Below are 18,195 nucleotides of genomic sequence, written 5' to 3' on the forward strand. Positions count from 1 at the left end.
AAAAAAACAAAAACCTTTAAATATTTTTAAGTTTTTTTTATTAATATAACTGAAGAACAGTTTGATTTAGTAGACAGAGCTACAGACACAAAGTCTAGCAGAAATAAAAGCCAAGCCATTCGCAAGTGTTCAACTGTCAGTACATCTCCAAATACAGATGTGTGGTCCTCACTCCTGTGTTGTGCTGCAGTGAGTATTAAAAAAAATTCATTTTTTTCTAATCTTCATATCGACGTATCTACTAATAACCTCTCCAACTGTGGCCTGAGTCATCCCTCTTGGGAACATTGTCATGTCGGTGGTGGGTGTTGCAGTGTAAAAGCCATTGAGACAACACTGAAATTAAAAAGGGATCATCAGGTTGGTACGTTTAAAAAGGCAGATAAATACCTTTAGATTATTATGCGGTGTGAAGTGAGTGATTAATACATAGCAGTAGATGGATGCAGGGCAGTGAATTGAAAGCAAGCTTGTAGTCTGAGCTTCATCACTGCTTTCTCATTTGTTGTTTTGGCTTGAAAATGACTTGTCTGCGTGCACCTAGCTGAGATATCTCAGCTTGCACATCACTGAACAGAACAAGACTGAATGTCACTTTTTAAAACTAGAAAGCCACCACAGTCATTAATACATTATCACAGCCCCAAAGATTTGTTGGCATTTTGTGGTACATGCAGTTGAAGTCTTGCTTGGGGGCCCAATACTGTCTCCTTTTCCACATTGGAACTGTGCAGAGCAGCTTTTATGGTATTTATTCACAAGAGCATACTTAATTGAGCTTAACGCTCGTGCAGAAGGGGCAGATGTGGTTTGTGTGGCTTTTTTTCAGTACTGAATTTAGATAAAAGCAACAATTACAGTTTGTTCTCTGCTCATACATAATTCAGTTGAAACTTATCTCGAACATTTTGACATACTGTATTTATCAAGTCTCTAGTAATCCATTTCCTCTGTCTCGTTGTTACAGGCCATCCATTCAGTCGGCTGGCACCATGAAGGGAAGCAGTTCATGTGCAGTCACTCAGACGGCAGCCTGACGATGTGGAACCTCAGAAACACCACCAAGCCATTCCAGGTCACCTTCCCTCATGGTGAGACGCACACGGTGTACTTTACTTTCTCTTTGAAGTACTAATGATGAAACTTTGATAATCCCATGCTGGTAAAAGTGGGTCATTGAGGTTGCTCTTGATACAGACACACAGACAGACAGAAAACATACCTTAAATGAGGATCAACCTCTGATTTGATTTATTGATTGTAGATTTAATTAAATTACGTGAGAATGTCGGTTATGAATATTTGGCTCTCAGGTGAGAACACTTCAACACAAATTTGATTGAATGATTTGAATGTAATCTTTTCCTGTCTAGGCCTCCTTTTTTCTCTCTGTCTCTAGTGAGGGAGAGGGTGATGGTGTAGTTGTAGTTTGTGTGCTGGCAGGGCATCCTGACCTTGTCAGATCTCTGGTGATGAATAGTCCCCTTGCTGTGAGCTGTGATCTCAGACAAAATCACAAAACAGGAAGGCGTGATGGAAGGATGTGGGCGGTGAATGTTCAGGACAGGGAAACGGGCCTTAGGACGTGGTTAAATACAGCAGATTGTTTATGTCCCAGATATTTGTCTGATTTTTTGTATTACAATGGGCAAAAGTGAAAGGAACAGGACAGAGGGAGCTGCGCATGAACAGAGGTGAACTAAAGCTATGAGAAGAAAAGAAGAATAAACATGTTATCTCCAGGGAATGAAACCATCTCCCTCTGTTCTAGTGGCAGATAAAATAACTTATTCTGTCACAAAATGGATAAATGAACTGATTCTGGCAGGGCATTGTATCACACCACCAGACCCAGTTTGGCTGGCTGCTTTGCCTGCTGGATGCTGCTGTCACTGGCTGTGCTATTTGTTGTGCTCAGATGTCATGCTGTGAGCTGGAGGAAGACTGGAGGCTTGCTGCCCGCCTCAGTCTAAACCTGCTGGAGGAGCTCTCACAGAATAATGTTTGTTTCAGCTGATAATGTCACAGCAAAGTCATTAGCCATAGTAATCATCCAGCCTCACATATGGGCAGTCTATGCTCTATTCAGAGCTAGATGTTTGTGCAGGGGAAGTTTTCTTTTTAGTTCTAATTGAAGCCAGAAAACATTATTAAAAGGACTGCAAACAGTATGTATTTCTCATAAGAATGAGCATCTCAGGGTTAGAGCCAAGTCAAATTGTACGAGTGTGTCTATATCATGGGACCTCTATAGTAGTATACATTTATAGTGCTTTTATGAGGAGGGAAATTATTGATTCTCTCTTGAAAACTTAGATCATGATGCTAAAAAATAGCTAATCAGAAGTTTAAAACACAATAATTTACATTATAATCATCTAAAACTTATTTGTAAGTGTTCCTTACGACTGAATCAACTAGATGAAGAAACATCGTGCTAGGCTAGGATGTTTGTTGAGTATTGGTGAGGATCGCTGAGTGTTAGCAAAGAAAGTGTAAATACATCTGTTTATTTTAATTGTGCATTCTTACAAATAAGTCATGTTTTAAAAGTGGATCATAGACACACAGTGAGAAGAAATAAATCATATATACATTATTAAAGATGCATTGATAATAGTTTTATGATCACATCGTAGCCCTCTGAACTTTGAGTCGTTGTTGTTGTTGGCCACAACAGTCAAGGTTTTAGTTAATTTGTGTCTTTGAGGGACAAATGAAGAAACAGCTGCTTGAGCTAGTGGTTGCACTAATGAATGTGGACTGACAGCTACAAGGTGAAAGGACACAGAAGGTGGAGAGAGCAGAAAAGGCAGCAGTCAATTTATTTTCTGAGAAAAGACAAGTGAACAGGAACACATCAACAAACAGGATAACAAAAACACAGTCAGAAATTGAAAAAAATAAGACAAGATGAATCAACGTTCCTGTCTTGCAGCTGAAGGTTATATGCGACCGACTTATCTTTCACATGTCCAAATGCAAAGCCTACAAAAGTAGTCAGAGTATGCAGCGATTTACATGTAACAGTAAATGCTGACCATGTCAAGTGTCAGGGTAAATCTTTGTCTCGGTTTGACCGATATCAAGGCATTACCAAGAGATTTGGCCATTTTTCTGGTACTCCTTTTGCCTTCTCTCCATCGTCTCCTGCTTTGACATTTCAGTGCGTGTTGTAATCCTGAACCTTTGAGCCTGTTCACTGATGATAACTCACCATTTCCCAGAGCTTTAGCTGCCTAACAGAGATTGTGGATAAGAGGTATATGTGTAAACAACTTGAAACCACCTGAAATCTCATGTATAGAACATAAAGTGTATAAATGTATATTTGGGAAGTCTAATTTCCATCTCCAACACTGTATTGTTACTGTTTTGTGTTCAAAATCTTCACTTTTAGGTGTTTAATTCCTTTTCCTGCGATATCTCTTCCTTTCAACTATAAAACCTGATTCTATGAGGCTAACCGAAATCATACGATTTAATCAATGTTTAACAAAACCATCATCTTTCCCAATCTCAACCAAATGTCTAACAGCCTTCACCTAAAACTAAATTGTTTGTTTTTAGTAAGAGATAATGTTCAAATGTTCCCTTTGTACTGTTTTGAGTAACAAATAATAAATTAGAGCAGCAGGACCCGTGAGAATTATAGCGCAGCACAGGTACATTAGAAGATGTCACTAGTCTTATTGAATGCTCGATTTATGTTTGTTAATTTGTCGTTATTTAGGATCTACCCTGCAGGTGATACTTTTTAAATTCTTTTTCAAAAAAAGTGAAAGTCTGGAAATTCTATATCTTTTAAAGTGCTCAGAAATTATTTGTTTAGACTTCTGTAATACAAAATTAATGTAATAATTTTTATAATGCACCATAACGAAATGCTGTTTGTAGCCTCTTGATGTCACTACTAATAATAGAAAATGTATGAATATTAATAAATGATGTATACAAAAAAATATGATTTTTTTGAGTGCGAGGGATGAGTTCAGGAGTCAGCCTGTGTTCTAGCATAGCCAGACAGATCTCGACAGCTCTGTCACTGCCTGAGGAAAAAAGCTGCCCTGTAGTCTGGTGTGACATCAGTGGATACTTCCGTAATTGCTTGCCAGATGTCAGCAGGGTGGCCAGGGTGGGTGATGTCTTTTAGTATGCCCGAGAAGTATAATCCAAGGACCCTTCCACCTTGAATTTCTGAAATGATAAACATTAAATAACTTAACCACAGTGCGCTTATGATATATTTAACTGAATCACACATAAGTGGGACTGACACCACTCTGATTTACCATAAAAACTAACCTGATCAAACTGCTTGCATCTCAAAAAGTATGGATTAGTTTTGGTAGGACTAGTACTATCTTGAAATGTTTGAAATGTTGTCCAGTATTTCACTGTTTTTTTTTCTAATTCAGGAAAGATACAGAAGGATGGGAGAAAGGAGTCATGCAAACCCATACTCAAAGTGGAGTACAAGACTTGTAGGAACAGGTTTGTGAAAATATGCAAATAAATTCATTAAATTTTACATAAGAGAAGATTTTTCCCGGGGTTATTTCATGATGTAGTATATTGATGTAATATGATACACCCCACTGGGCTCTGTTTATAGTATAAGTCTTCAAAAGACAAAGCTTTTATGGTTTTAAACATAATTATATGATTTTTACCCCTCAAAATGTGATCATTGGGCAGGGATTATGAAATGCACTGTATTTGCAATACCTTACACATGGTAGTGAATTTAAAATATTATAAAAAGCAAAAAAAATCCAGAAAAAATCTACATATCTATATGTATGTCAATGTCATTAATTAATGTGTTCATTCATTTATAGTTTAACTGGCTGATTAATTTACAGATAGATAAATCTTTATTGTCATTGTACATTGTACAATGAAATTGAGATGCAACTCCTTCTTAGTCCAAATTATAAAATGTATTCTTTCATTTCATTATGTGGCTGTTCAGTTTGACTTATTAATAATGATCTGACCAAGTCTTCCTAATGTCCTGTTTTCCCCCCACCACAGTGAGCCTTTTATTATCTTCTCTGGAGGTCTTTCATATGACAAGGCAGGACGGCGGCCAACATTAACCATCATGCACGGCAAGGCCATCACTGTGCTGGAGATGGACTATCCTATTGTAGAGTTTATGGCGCTCTGCGAGACTCCTTACAATAACGGTAAGGATATTCAAAGACTGTGATTAAACTGGTGTCTGATATGTTATGGGGTTGTGAATATTTTCTTTTGTATCATCAAGAGGGCTTTGGAAAAATGGATTATTATCCTAAAAATAATGTAAAAGGTCTATTGTGTTGTTGTAGCATGATTCTCTTCAGTATGCCTTTTATCCTACAGAGGTCCAGGAGCCTTATGCAGTGGTGGTGCTTTTGGAGAAGGACTTGATCGTGGTGGATCTCACACAGAGCAAGTATGTGTTCCATATATATAAACACACCTTTCAGCAGCAAAGCAGCACATGACTGATAGCAAAATGAGAGCGTCCTATCATGACAACATATGACATGAGACGGTATCACCTGTTGTCACCTAAGGGAGGAAAAACACAACCATTTATCCATAAGCCAAACCTGCCGCAGTCAGTAACAAGATGAAAGACTTACTCGAATCCACACTTCAGGGAGAAAGAGAGACCAGATGTTGCCCTTTTAATAAAACATGTCACTCTGCTCTCAGGGGGGAAATACCAGTTTTCCTGTTAAATTACTTTGTTATCACTATTGGAGGGAATGAAGATGAAGGTGAAAGGTGCTGATGTGGTACAGTTTTGACAGAATAACCCCTAAGGCCTTCGAATAGCGGCAAAACACTATAAATTAGGCCTACAGTGTGAAAGGCATAAATTAGGTAACCAAGTTAATTAGGTAACCTAATTAAAACTGTTGGCTATGAATATCTCGTGATACGGCTTAATGTAGCTTTAAATTGTCCTGATTGTCTTTGTTGACATTGTGAGCTCATTGATTAGCTGTTAATTTGTTTAAATTATCCATTATGAATAAGTCAGTGCCCTGCACCCAGAGGGTGTAGATCTGATTCACAGAATGTGTCCATACACTCACATTCATAAAGTTTAGAGTTAAGAGGTTATCATTTCAGCTGTGCCCATTTGTTTGATGTTTGGTTGGTTGGTTTGTCAGCAGGATTACACAAAAACTACAAAACAGATTTCCACAAAATTCAGATGGAGGATGGGTCAAATCCAGGGTTTTTTCTAACTTAGCATTGTGAGATAAGGCATTTTCTGACATTTTGATCCATCTTCCATAAAGCATGGATCTTGATGAAAAGAATCAGGCATATTAGGTGTCTGGTGTCAATTACTGAGCATAAGTTGTTCCAGATTCTTGATCTGGTGAACTTAAATCATCACTGGTTTAAAATGTAGAGTAAGCAGAGCAGTCAGTTTGATATTGATGTATCTTGCAGCTTCCCTGTCTTTGAGAACCCGTACCCCATGGACATCCACGAGTCTCCGGTTACCTGTACAGCATATTTTGCAGAGTGCCCGCCAGACATCATCCCCATCCTCTACTCTATAGGAGCTAAACACAAAAAGACCGGCTACAGCCAAAAGGTAGGACAGGAACAACATAAGAGACAGATTTGCTGCTTTTATGATGAAATTATTTCAATTTACAATGTCTGGGGAAATTGTAAAGGTTTAAAGAAAAAAATCTAAATCTCTTCAGTAGCGTGCTCAAAGTCTTACAAGTAGTAAATGTGCTTGTGTAACATAACAATGTGTCTCTGCATGCTACTGATTGACCACTTACCCCAAACAAAAACATATATCTTTCTGGACTTTCAAGTTACAAACTGCAATTTGAATTAATTTTTAGAATTCATGAAACAAAAAAAAATGCTTTTAAGATAATTGCTGCTCCGAAGTAATTATGGGCTACCATTAAGATCTGGGTCATTTTAGTTAGTAAAATGTTATATCTGAGGATTAAGAGGTTGTTTTGGTATACAATTACATTTTTAAGACAGAACCCAGTGGAAGAAAAACACAAATTAGTGTGATTACTTTCTTTGTAACCATGTCAGGAGTGGCCAATCGCTGGAGGAACATGGACGTTAGGCTCCCATACCTACCCAGAGATTATCATCACAGGGTAAGTCAAAAATCTATGTTTTAGTCCAAAATACATATCGGCTGTTACCCAGACTCTCAGAAGAAAAAAACCCATCACAGTCACAAAAGGATCCCACAGTATATGTATGTTCTCACTCAGGCTATGACAGGACCAGGTGACTGTGATTTATATTTTGTATTTATATGTGTCCTGTAAGTTTGATAAGGCCAGTCTGGGGCTGTAATGCATTGTGAGCTGTTGACAGAGATGTTAACCTTTTCTGAAGCAAGCACACCAGGTAGTGTCTACTCCTAAGCAGCACTCAGAGATATCAGCAGCAGTCTGGAAGTATGAATTCAACATGGAGAGTTTCTTTGTAGTCTCCTTCAAATGCTTAAATTCTTGGTTTATTGAAGTGTGGCTGTCCCTGAGGATATGGTAAAACTTCAACTTCAGTTTAGCTGTCAGAAACCATAAGGAAGGCTCAGCTGACTATTCCTGCACAGTCTTACATATGAATTGGTGGCATTAAAGCTAAGATTAAGGTTAAATACGCTACATATTCCCTTAATTTCCTGATTTGAAAGATTTTTCCTCATAGTCAAAACAAAATTAATCTTTCTCTTTTTTTTAGACATGCTGACGGATCTATTAAGTTTTGGGATGCATCTGCAAGTAAGTCCACTCTCTAAGCTTCTCTGTCTTTTGCATGAGCTTCACTGAAGTGAATCATTTTGTTCAGTCCAGGTTTTTTTGTTACACAGCATACTCGAATAATGATAATTTTTCATGAATTCCATGAGTTATTTTCACATTGGTCATGGGCTTTGAATTGGGGAGAAAAGAGAAATTGTAATTGTTCTTTAAACAATTACAATTTCTTTGTTATCATCATGAATTAATTCATTTGCCATGTCCAGATAAATTATATGCACTCATATCACAGTCAGTTAAAGACGAACATTACAGTCATACTGTACCGTTGCACTGGGTGATGTAATCCTTCATTGCATAGGGGCTTTGAATCTCGTCAGTATCATTTTTTTCACGGTTGGTATGTGGTGATATTTACAGTATTTCTCTAACCAGTCACACTACAGATGTTGTACAAGCTGAAGACCTCCAAAGCGTTTGAGAAGCCAAAGCAAGGTGAAGGCCGGGCGGCTGAGTTGGTGGAGGAAGACCCCTTCGCTGTTCAAATGGTCAGCTGGTGCCCTCAGAGTCGCATCTTCTGTGTGGTCGGCATTTCAGCCCACATCATCCTGTATCGCTTCAGCAAATATGATGCCAACACTCAGATAGTGGTAAGTGGGATTAGAATCAAAATTTCAGGAATGCAAGAAGGTACAATGATATTCTCCCAAACTGCTGCTTCAAAATCATATGTGATTGTCTTTCAGAAATGTGTAAAGCAGTAAGCCTTGTGTTCTTTTAGAGGACCATCTATTGAAAGTTCACATTAGACTTTGTCACAGTTCATCCCATTTTGTCAGGCACCTGGAACTTCATGACAGCAGTTCAGTGAATAAGGTTAAGCAGCTGGCTGTTATGATTAATCTGTACTTTTGTATCTCTGTCATCCTCAGTCATTAGAGGTGCGCCTACAATGCGAGTCAGAAGATGTCATCTCTCCGTCCGAGAATGAGAACAATCCCTGCTTCACAGAGTCCAGCTCCCACTCACCCCAGCCCCACCAACAACATCCACCTAGCCCCGGCAGCAGGACGCCTGAGGGTATCAAAGACAGCATCCCCTGCCTTAAGTAAGACCTCCTCAAACAAATTATAGTTTCTCTGTAAGAGATGACAACACAAATCTGTTTTAACAAATCATTTTATCAGTTTGCCAGGAATTGTGTATTTTAACATTACTAGAAAGCACAGTTGTTGGAATATTGGCAAAACAAATAGCTTGTGATGAAAAGCCTCTGTCAGGTGTCATTTGCAATCAGACTGAATATTTGCTGTGGAACAGGAGAAAAATACCTCACTGCTGTGAAGACATAATTCAATAGTCACTATAAAAGAAATGATAAGATCTATTATCTTTTTGTTGCTGCTTGTTAGTTTAAAAAGTGGCTCAACTGATTTGCAAAATTTCTCGAAATCTTAACTGCCTGCATCTTAGTCTACACACTATAGTGTCCTTTCTAAGGTGTAAGGGGATGTAAAGTGGTTGGTGCATGTAACAAAAGGTTGGTGGTATGTGTTGTGAAGGGCTGAGCTGTAAAGTACCATGGGGCATTAAAATGTGTACTAGCTGTCTGGCTATGATAGGTGGCTAGCTACTGACCATTTTCATGATGGAAACAATCATGTTTGCGTGTCTCTTTCTCACTCAGTACTGTATGTATTTTACACAGTAGATGTTTAAACTTTTCTTGTGTATCTATTTCAGAGTGAAAGACCGGATGGTTCGGGTCCCTCCCGGCTACCAGGCAGAGCTGGTTATCCAGCTGCTGTGGGTAGATGGAGAACCTCCACAACAGATCACCAGCCTGGATGTCAACTCTGCCTATGGCCTGTAAGTCTCCTGATGCGTTGCAATCTGCCTGTCCATCTGTGTGACTAATCATGTCTCTGTCTAGATCAGGAATATTAACATGAATGTAACAGCCTATTCCGGTATTCATCAGTGCTGATCTGTTTTGCTAATCAGCAGTTAGTTCAGCAATCCTTGTTTTAGTTGAGGGGACAAATTCCACAAATTGTTTTACGGACAAAGAGAAAAATATTCCACCTGAGAGACCAATCCTTGAGCAGTAGGTTAGAACAGCTAAATTTGAGGCTCAAGCAAAGGCAAACACACTTCATTTTTTGGGCTAATGCTTAAATACTGGATATTGTGAGTGAAGGTTGGGTGGGCTGCCAGTGAAAAGCACTTGTCAGCAGCTGTAGCAACGAGATACATGGAGATCGTCCTATTCAGCACTACAGTCCTGTAGTCAGAACTTGCCAAATTAAAGTTGTAGATGGTTTACTGGACCAAGCTGCAAGTGTCAATAAGCTTAAATATCAGAATCGTCTTCTGTCTCCTTTTTGCTTTCTGTCTTTCTTTCATTAGATTAGATTAGATTATCACATAATTATTATACTTTACTTGAGTAATGTTTGACATGTATCTATGTGTTGGTTTTCACAATTAAAAAATGGCCAAAACCTGCTTTTTTGGTGTTGAAGAGAAGTTGAATGACTCCCTGAGCCCCGCAGTGCTTTGAGGGACCACCACAGATTTCCTGTGAATAGAAGTTCTGTTTGCAGAAACCAAGTAAAATCACAGCTCTGTTTGAAGAGCTCTTTAAGGGTCAAAGCAAATCATTTCCCTCTTTCTGTTAAAGCTCCTCACAGCTTGAATAGAACTGAGGAAATTGATTTATTTTATTTTATTCTTTTTCACTTCCTCTCTCTCGCAGCTCTTGAAAGCACACACACTTGCTCACATTTAGACTCAAACGCAAGCAAACCAAACAAAAAGTTTATGTTTCTTTATACTTCACTTTAGTATTTGCTGTACTTGCATCAAAGCAATGAATATTGCCATCAGAAGAATGTAGTATTTGCACATCACTGACATCTACTGTATCTAGTGGTGACAGTGCACATTGTACAACGCGAAAGTAGCACAACACACTGATGACCAGCAACATGTAAAACATGTTATGAAAATGGTCTAATGAAGAATTCCAACAGCAACAAACTAGTGTGACACTGTCTTTACCAATTATAGAAGTCTTTGCAAAGACACAAATCTGTGTCCTCTGGCTACTCAAATGATTTGTATTGTTTATAGATGTGCGCAGTATTTAATTATTCTTAATTCTCACTGGTTATAAAATCACTTAAAGTAATCAACTGATTGAATTATTTTTAAACATTCTGAAATTGTGAGTAAAAAACAGGAGAATGATTCTTCTATCTCCACCACAGTGACACATAGGACTCCTTTCTTTCTTTCTTTGCCACCATTTTTCTCCAGTTGTCAAGCCGTAACTTTGATCTATGAATGTTATGGTTTCCCGGCAATGTCTGTTTTGCAGCTGGTGCTGTCAGGCTCAAGCTGTTGCTTGTCCTGAAAGGCTGGATAAGGATAGGGTTCAGCCACGGATGCCTTTGCACTTGTCGCTTTCTCGGTGTATTTTGAGTGATGTGTTTTCAAAAGCGTAATCATGTTTGTCGTATTGAAAATGTTGTTTACATAGAGTACATGATGAACAACCCTTTCAGACACTTCCATCTGACCATGTGAGTGACAGTAGTATAAAGTGAGCAGGACGTGTGCTGCATGTAGCAGAGCAATGATGAAATGGCCAGCGCCATGTATGAGTGACATTTTTGTATTTACTGTTAAATGCAGTGCTTTTGGTCTGATTAGGGTTTGGCATAAAAACAGCTTTGTTAGGTTTGGAATAGATCCTGTTTTGCTTATCTGGTTCTGTCACCACACATACAGCTATCTCATTAAAATATCCAGTTTTGTTGCCCCTGAAACAAGAAATAAGAAAAGTTGACATACATGTATCTGTGGTTTGCAGAAACTTAAAATGCCACAATTTTACTCTGGCAACTGGACGGTGTGAATCCATTTGATTAGTGCCTGATCAACTAGAACATGTATTGTCAAAATACAAACAGAAAAATGACTGCCTAGAAGTTTCTCTCGATCAGTTAAGCCAGAGGCTCTAAAGCAGTCCGGGGGAGCAGGTGGCAGTGCGGCTCAATGGAAGTCTGGTATTAATATTCAAAAACAGCAGCAATAGCAGTGTGAGACAAAGACTGAATTTTTTGACAGTAATTATACCAAAATGTCACTGATAATTTGACAGTGTTTGATAGCACCACATGTCACACCTTTAATGTCAGTGAGAATAACCTGTTGAAAAAAATCTGCCAACAGTATAATTGTCTCAGCTGAATAACACTCTCTCTACTCTGTGTAAATGCAAATGTCTGTGTGTGTCTGTACGTGTGTACGTGCCTCCATGCTGTTTTCGCGTGTGTCTAGTTTGGCGTTTGGGAACTGTAATGGCCTAGCGGTAGTGGACTACATGCAGAAAACCATCCTGTTGTGTGTGTCCACTCTGGATCTGTATGGAGCCGCCGACCCCTACCAGCGCCTTACCCGATCCCCCCGCAGAAACAGACAGTCCACCTCAGGTAGCGCTCACACACCTCTGGCACCCGTCCACACACACACATGCACACACTCAACTGTGCAACCACACATTAAGGTGTCAATTATGTAGTCATTACATCCAGATTATCATCTGTTCTCTATTCTCCTGTCCTCTCAGCTGTTTTTCTTCATTCTGTTTCTTCTGTCTTCTGCCTCCTTAATCTTTTCTATCTATCTTCTATCTGTTCTTCTTTCTAAGGTGAAAAACTGATCCGTCAGGCCAATCTGATCTGCCTTTCATTCATAATCTGCATCAATGATGCACATGGTTTAATTATATTTCCAATATAAATGATCAATACCAAAGCCCTTAACCTGATCGATCAAATGTAATCATGTTATTGGCTTCTCCTACACATTTTATTAGGATTCCACACAAAGATTAAATAATAGCTTATTATCCAATTTTCAGCCATGGAATCAGACTTTTACAACTACTTCAAGATATTTGTTAATGAACTAATCACATAAAAGTATATTTAATATTTTTGTAGTTGAAACAGAACTGTATATATATATATATATATATATATATATATATATATATATATATATATATATATATATATATATATATATATATATATATATATATATGAGGTTGTTTTCACCTTCACCAGCTTCAGTGTGTCACTGAAAATCCAATGATATACAGCAGTGTGTAATAATATAATTTCGACAGGGTCCATTTGGCTACATACTTTTGTTACCTTAATTTTCTGATAATACAGTACTTTCACAGTACTTTTTTTTGGCTAATTGACTTGCAACAAAGTATTTAATTGTGCTGTTTTTCTACTTGTACTGTACTGTTCTTACTGTAACTACAATACTACTCACTAAGCAGTAAAACATAAAGTGGTCAAGTGCAATACCCAAATCGCAAGAAGCTTCAATTGTTTTGTAAAGGTGAAATGTGTGTCAAACTACATTATAATAAAGTACTTAAAAAATGCCAGATGTAAGAAGATGCTTCCCCCATCTGTGTGCCCCTGGGCGTGTTGATGTTAAAGTGAGGTGTGATAAGGCACACTGATGGCATATTGCTATCTTCAGGATAGCACTGTTTACTGCTATTTGAAGGATGCATTATCTGCCATTTAACCAGCAAAATTGACTTGGACACGCCCTAAATGCACTAGTGCGCTGTGCTTCAGGCCATCCAAATATGGCCCTAATTGTGAATAATATCGCAACATCTATAGATATTGTATTATAGATACTTATATTTGTATGACACTGTTAAAGAGGCCAATCTGCATAAAAGGAATGTGTACTTGATAGAAAAATATACTGTGGTAGCACAATGATACACTGCAAGTTTTGCCCTGATAGAAATAAACATCTTTGGTGACCACTGCACATCACCAGATGACATATTTGACATTAAGGGTCACATTTAGAGATATTGGCTATATATACAAAATAGAGTCCATCGACAAGTAAAATCCGAAGACACAGGAATCTTTATCAGCATTCAAAAATGGGATCAGTCCAACCTTATTTCCCTCCTGTCTTTCCTCTTCTTCTCTCACACAATAACATACAATGACCAGAAAGCACCCGTCCATCTCAGAATGCCTGTCATGGATCTGCACTATGATATGAAGTGCATGTTAACAGGCTGCGTATCATTCCACATTGGCATTATTATGCATGTTGTCGTTTGATTTCTCTGTCCTTTCTGTTCTCAGTCCTGCTTGAGCATAGATCTGTTAGTCAAAAGCCACAGAGGTCTCGTTTTACTTCCTGACCCCTGCTCCCCTTTTCTCTCCCACTGATCTTGGCTGGTGATGGTCTCTGAAGCCTCTTATTTATACTAACTTACTGTAAGATATTAAGCCCAACCTTCCAGAAATTATAGTCTTAAACACCTTTCTTATTGTCACCTTAATTTAACCTCTGGATTTGAGGGCATAACAGCTCCAGTGGTTTAATATTTTAGATGTCTAAGGTCCTTTAAGCAAGCTTTCTTATTACATAATTCCCACAAGTATAGCTGAAAATGCTTTACCTGTATTCAAGACTTTTGTGGAGGGGAACATCAAGGTAGATGGAGGGATGACTATGGGCTTTCGAACCAGCTCTTTTCACTCGCTGTTGCATAAGTGCTTTTATTGACTAGCACAGCACTTTGTTGAAAACTGTTTCCAACTTCCTCTTCTGTAAATGTCTTTCTGTGTTTGGTCTTTAAAATCAATTCCGGGACAGAATTAGAGAGAAAAAAAAAAACAGGGAGCCTTGCCCTTTTTCTCAACCACATGTGGTGGTGTTACGATCTTGAGCACTTGCTGACGTTAATACAATACTGGAGAAAAAAAACCTGTAAAAAGTCAAAAGGCCAAATCTTTAAGCTGCTGGCCTCTTCTCTTTTTGTAGGATTCCATCTTTTTAGAACATAGTTTTCTGTCCTTCACACAACATTTTTAGCTGTTGTCCCCCACACATATATGTATGTGTACTATATATATGTCAAATCAAAGTTAAGTGCATTAATTACAAATAAGATTATGCTTAATTATTGATTATTATAGATGTGTTTATCCAGTTATTGTGTGATTCATTATTAATACCAGCCTGTACATGGTAGGGCAGTAGGCCCATGACAAAACTATGTAAAAGATATGCTATAGCCACCATTTAGCCACATATACTATAAGAGATTTATTTTGATGCTGATATTTTGCCAGCTAACACAGTAGTTTACCTCCTTTGCAAATGACCAATCACATCAGCGTTTCTGGCGTTTGCAGCAGTAGTGGGTATATCTTTTCTGTCCTCCCCTGACACTAACTCGGTTGCTGCTTGCTCTCACTTTCTTTTCCACTCTAAGCCTGTGTGTTCTTTTCTCTCCCCCTCCCCCCCTTTTTCCTCCCCTCCCTTACTTCCATCCTGATTTTTTAAAAACTTAATTCCTTCCCTATTCATCCTTCCTCTCTTACTTTCTTACTTACCTTCACATTTTTTCCCTCCTTGTTTCCTTATCTTACCACCTTTTCCTTTGTCCCACACTACTCATACGCCTCTCTGCCACCGATTTCTCTTTTCCACTCTCCTGTCGTCTTTCATCTCTCTCTGTCCTGAATCTCTACCCACACCTTTCACTCTTTATTCCGTCCCTCCATCCTTCCAACTATTCCTTCCTTTCTTCCCCCTCCTCCTCCTCTTCCTCCCACCTTTTGGTGACTCTGTGGCTGCTGGTGTGGGCATGTGGGCCTGCCTGACAGAGTTTTGCATGCGTGGCCTGTCTAACTTTTATTCAGATTCAAAGAAAAGGATCCGTACATCCTATCAGAGTAAGTCAAGCCTTCCTAAAGGCTGGGGGACTGTGTGTTTGTGTGCGGGGGATTGGGGGGGTTGGAGCAGTGTTGGGAGAACAGCAGGGTTGGTAGGGACTGGATGGGGTCTTAAAGCAAAGGACAACTCAAAGAGATGATTGGAATGAATATGGCTGTTTAATATCTGTGCTGTGCCATATAAAGCAGAACCGCCCCATTCCAGTCATGTCCGACAGTATGCCCTTTGCAGAAAGAGAGCCACTCCTTTGAATCTTTTAAGTAAGGGCAGTTATAAATATTATATGATCCATGTGATTTATATTTTAACTGACGCATAGTTAGGGGGGTGAATAAAGCCTTGTTCACCCACTGAGGCAAGAAAAAGTAAAATGTACGCAATTAGTTGATGATTACAAAGGAATTCTTAATGTCATATAACAATAAAGTTTTAATCAGAGTCCTTTTCACTGTCTTCAATCATTTGTAGAGACAGTGTAAATGAATGAAGATAAATTTGCATAAAGAAGTTTTCCTGGAAACTTTTACCAAAGAGAAATGATTAAATTAATCCCAGTTTTTTGAACTGTGACGACTCAGTGAGGCTGTTAATAAAGCCATAATGAGCACAGCTTAAACACCCCACATTTGTAGACAGACTAAAACTAACAAGAATCACTTTTTCACAATTTTCAGCATTTTTTTTTTTTTAAAAAGGGAGTTAAAGGGAGTAGGTGTAAGTTCTCATTCTGGCCTGTGCTTGGTGCATGCGATCGGATTTGATTAGATCCTGATCAAGGTTGTGTTTGTTCTGTTTTGTATTTTAATTGTATCATGAGATTTGCACTACATACTGCACTCTAGATGCCTTACTGAGGTGAGGTTGATATTTTAATGCCATCTGCTTGGCGAGTTAAAAAAGATTTACATTTACTGAACAGATTGTAGTGCAGGTCACATCAGGATTCAGCCACTCAGCTCCTGGAAAACAAAATTATATGTAGGAAACATTAACAAGGGGAAAGCTAATGTGCTAATGTAAAGATTTTTCCAAAATCACACCTTCACAAATGACAATTAAGTACATTGCATTGATTATGCAACTTATCAAAGACTATAAAACAAAAGACCTTTTGATAAACTGTACTCTTAAGTGCTTTTTCAGGGCTCTGTGTGGCTGACATCACCCAAGCTGACTTCTATTAAACCTGTACGACTGACAGGGTTGAAATGATCTGACAGCGTGCGCTCTATTTTTCTTCCTCTCGGCTGCCATTGACTGCGGCAGGCCTTACTGAACTCTCTGACAACCAGCAGTCCATTGACATGGAGAGAAGCAAGTCGCCCACCTCAGGTAACCTGCTGACACACACACACACACACACACACACATACACATATGCACAGGCACTGCCACCTTCCCTGTATGGAAATGTCTTTTGGAGTTGGCACTGTGATGCGGTTGTCATTAAATGTGAGCTATACCTACAGTATGCAGCCTGCTGGCACCTCAAAAAGCACCAGAGCATCTGCACCTGAGAATGGCAGCTGTTTAAAATGGCGAATCATGTTTGATGTTGTGATATGTACGTATTGCATTTAAAGTTCTGAAAAAGTGCAAGAAGTTCTGAAAACCTCATTCAGTAGAAAGTTTTGGGGGAGAAAATGTAATGCAGTTTGAATAGCAACACAGTTTGATTGCAGCATTGTGTGGCATGTCTGATGCATTCTGTTTTTTCTTTATTCCTATGTGTTGTTATGATAGTACTTTCCATTTGCTCTGCCTCTATATGTATGCCTCTTGGGCTTTCTTGTTTGCCCAGCTCTTCTTCTTTTGTTCCTCTTCTTCGTCTTCTTCTTCTTCTTTTGGACTGAGTGATACATCCTGACACTGTTGTGAGGGACACATAGCGCGAAAGTAGCCAGTAGGTAATGTTTAGAGAGACAGACGAAACAGTTGTAAAATCAAAGCATAGGAATGGTGTTGATAAAGCAATGGTTTGCAGCAATGGTGATAACTTACTCACGATAACTTGCATGATTTCATAAAATTAAGGCTTACATATCTGTCTGAGATCAGATCCGAATCCGAAGATTGTCACAGCTGGTTAAATATTAATTTTCATCATCCATAATGTATTATGAAAATAACTTCCTGTCAGATAAATATTTGTTGGCATGTTAGTCTGTAGCAGTACTTGACTTGCATTAAATGCTACAGGATGTTTAATGAAATAGACATACCTCTTAAGAGGGGAATGAAGCACGTAATGTGAGTGTAATGATTACATCTAGGAGATGCATTATGGTGGTGGTTGGAAGTGGAGTGAAAGAGATAATCTGTGTTATGAGAGGATGGTGGACCACAAGATAATGTAAGAGGTCAGTCTGTACAGAGCAAAGGTTTGATGCAATGGAGGAGAGCTGTTTATATTGTGTTGAGGTCTGTGTTGGTGGAGAAGGGGGGATGATAGGAGAGTTTGTTTATGACTGCAATGAAAGAAACAGAAATGCATAATAGACGGAGAGAATATTTCTTAGCAGCTGCTTTTGAATCTGTCATGGGGAAACCTTTTATCTCAGCAAACTCAGGATTTAAAGGTCAAATGGAGTCTTAAACTGTGTTTAAGGCACTG

At 38.7% G+C, this 18,195-nt stretch overlaps 1 protein-coding gene across 10 annotated transcripts in view; it reads left to right on the forward strand.

Moving 5' to 3' along the window:
- The window catches only part of stxbp5l (syntaxin binding protein 5-like), a 134,583-nt gene that overhangs the window by 87,714 nt on the left and 28,674 nt on the right, over positions 1 to 18,195 (forward strand). For 6 of the 10 annotated variants that reach the window (XM_037109249.1, XM_037109250.1, XM_037109254.1 and 3 more), the window contains exons 8-20: positions 968 to 1,091; positions 4,419 to 4,494; positions 5,038 to 5,192; positions 5,371 to 5,443; positions 6,463 to 6,610; positions 7,084 to 7,151; positions 7,747 to 7,787; positions 8,202 to 8,416; positions 8,699 to 8,874; positions 9,510 to 9,635; positions 12,114 to 12,265; positions 15,512 to 15,580; positions 16,848 to 16,913. In XM_037109249.1, coding sequence (XP_036965144.1) covers positions 968 to 1,091; positions 4,419 to 4,494; positions 5,038 to 5,192; positions 5,371 to 5,443; positions 6,463 to 6,610; positions 7,084 to 7,151; positions 7,747 to 7,787; positions 8,202 to 8,416; positions 8,699 to 8,874; positions 9,510 to 9,635; positions 12,114 to 12,265; positions 15,512 to 15,580; positions 16,848 to 16,913 — 1,489 coding nt within the window. The remainder of the gene's footprint in view (positions 1 to 967; positions 1,092 to 4,418; positions 4,495 to 5,037; positions 5,193 to 5,370; positions 5,444 to 6,462; positions 6,611 to 7,083; positions 7,152 to 7,746; positions 7,788 to 8,201; positions 8,417 to 8,698; positions 8,875 to 9,509; positions 9,636 to 12,113; positions 12,266 to 15,511; positions 15,581 to 16,847; positions 16,914 to 18,195) is intronic. The other 4 variants (XM_037109252.1, XM_037109256.1, XM_037109257.1 and 1 more) reach the window with 1 other exon arrangement.

This window comes from Acanthopagrus latus, chromosome 9 (assembly GCF_904848185.1).
Source record: "Acanthopagrus latus isolate v.2019 chromosome 9, fAcaLat1.1, whole genome shotgun sequence".
Classification (NCBI taxonomy): domain Eukaryota; kingdom Metazoa; phylum Chordata; class Actinopteri; order Spariformes; family Sparidae; genus Acanthopagrus; species Acanthopagrus latus.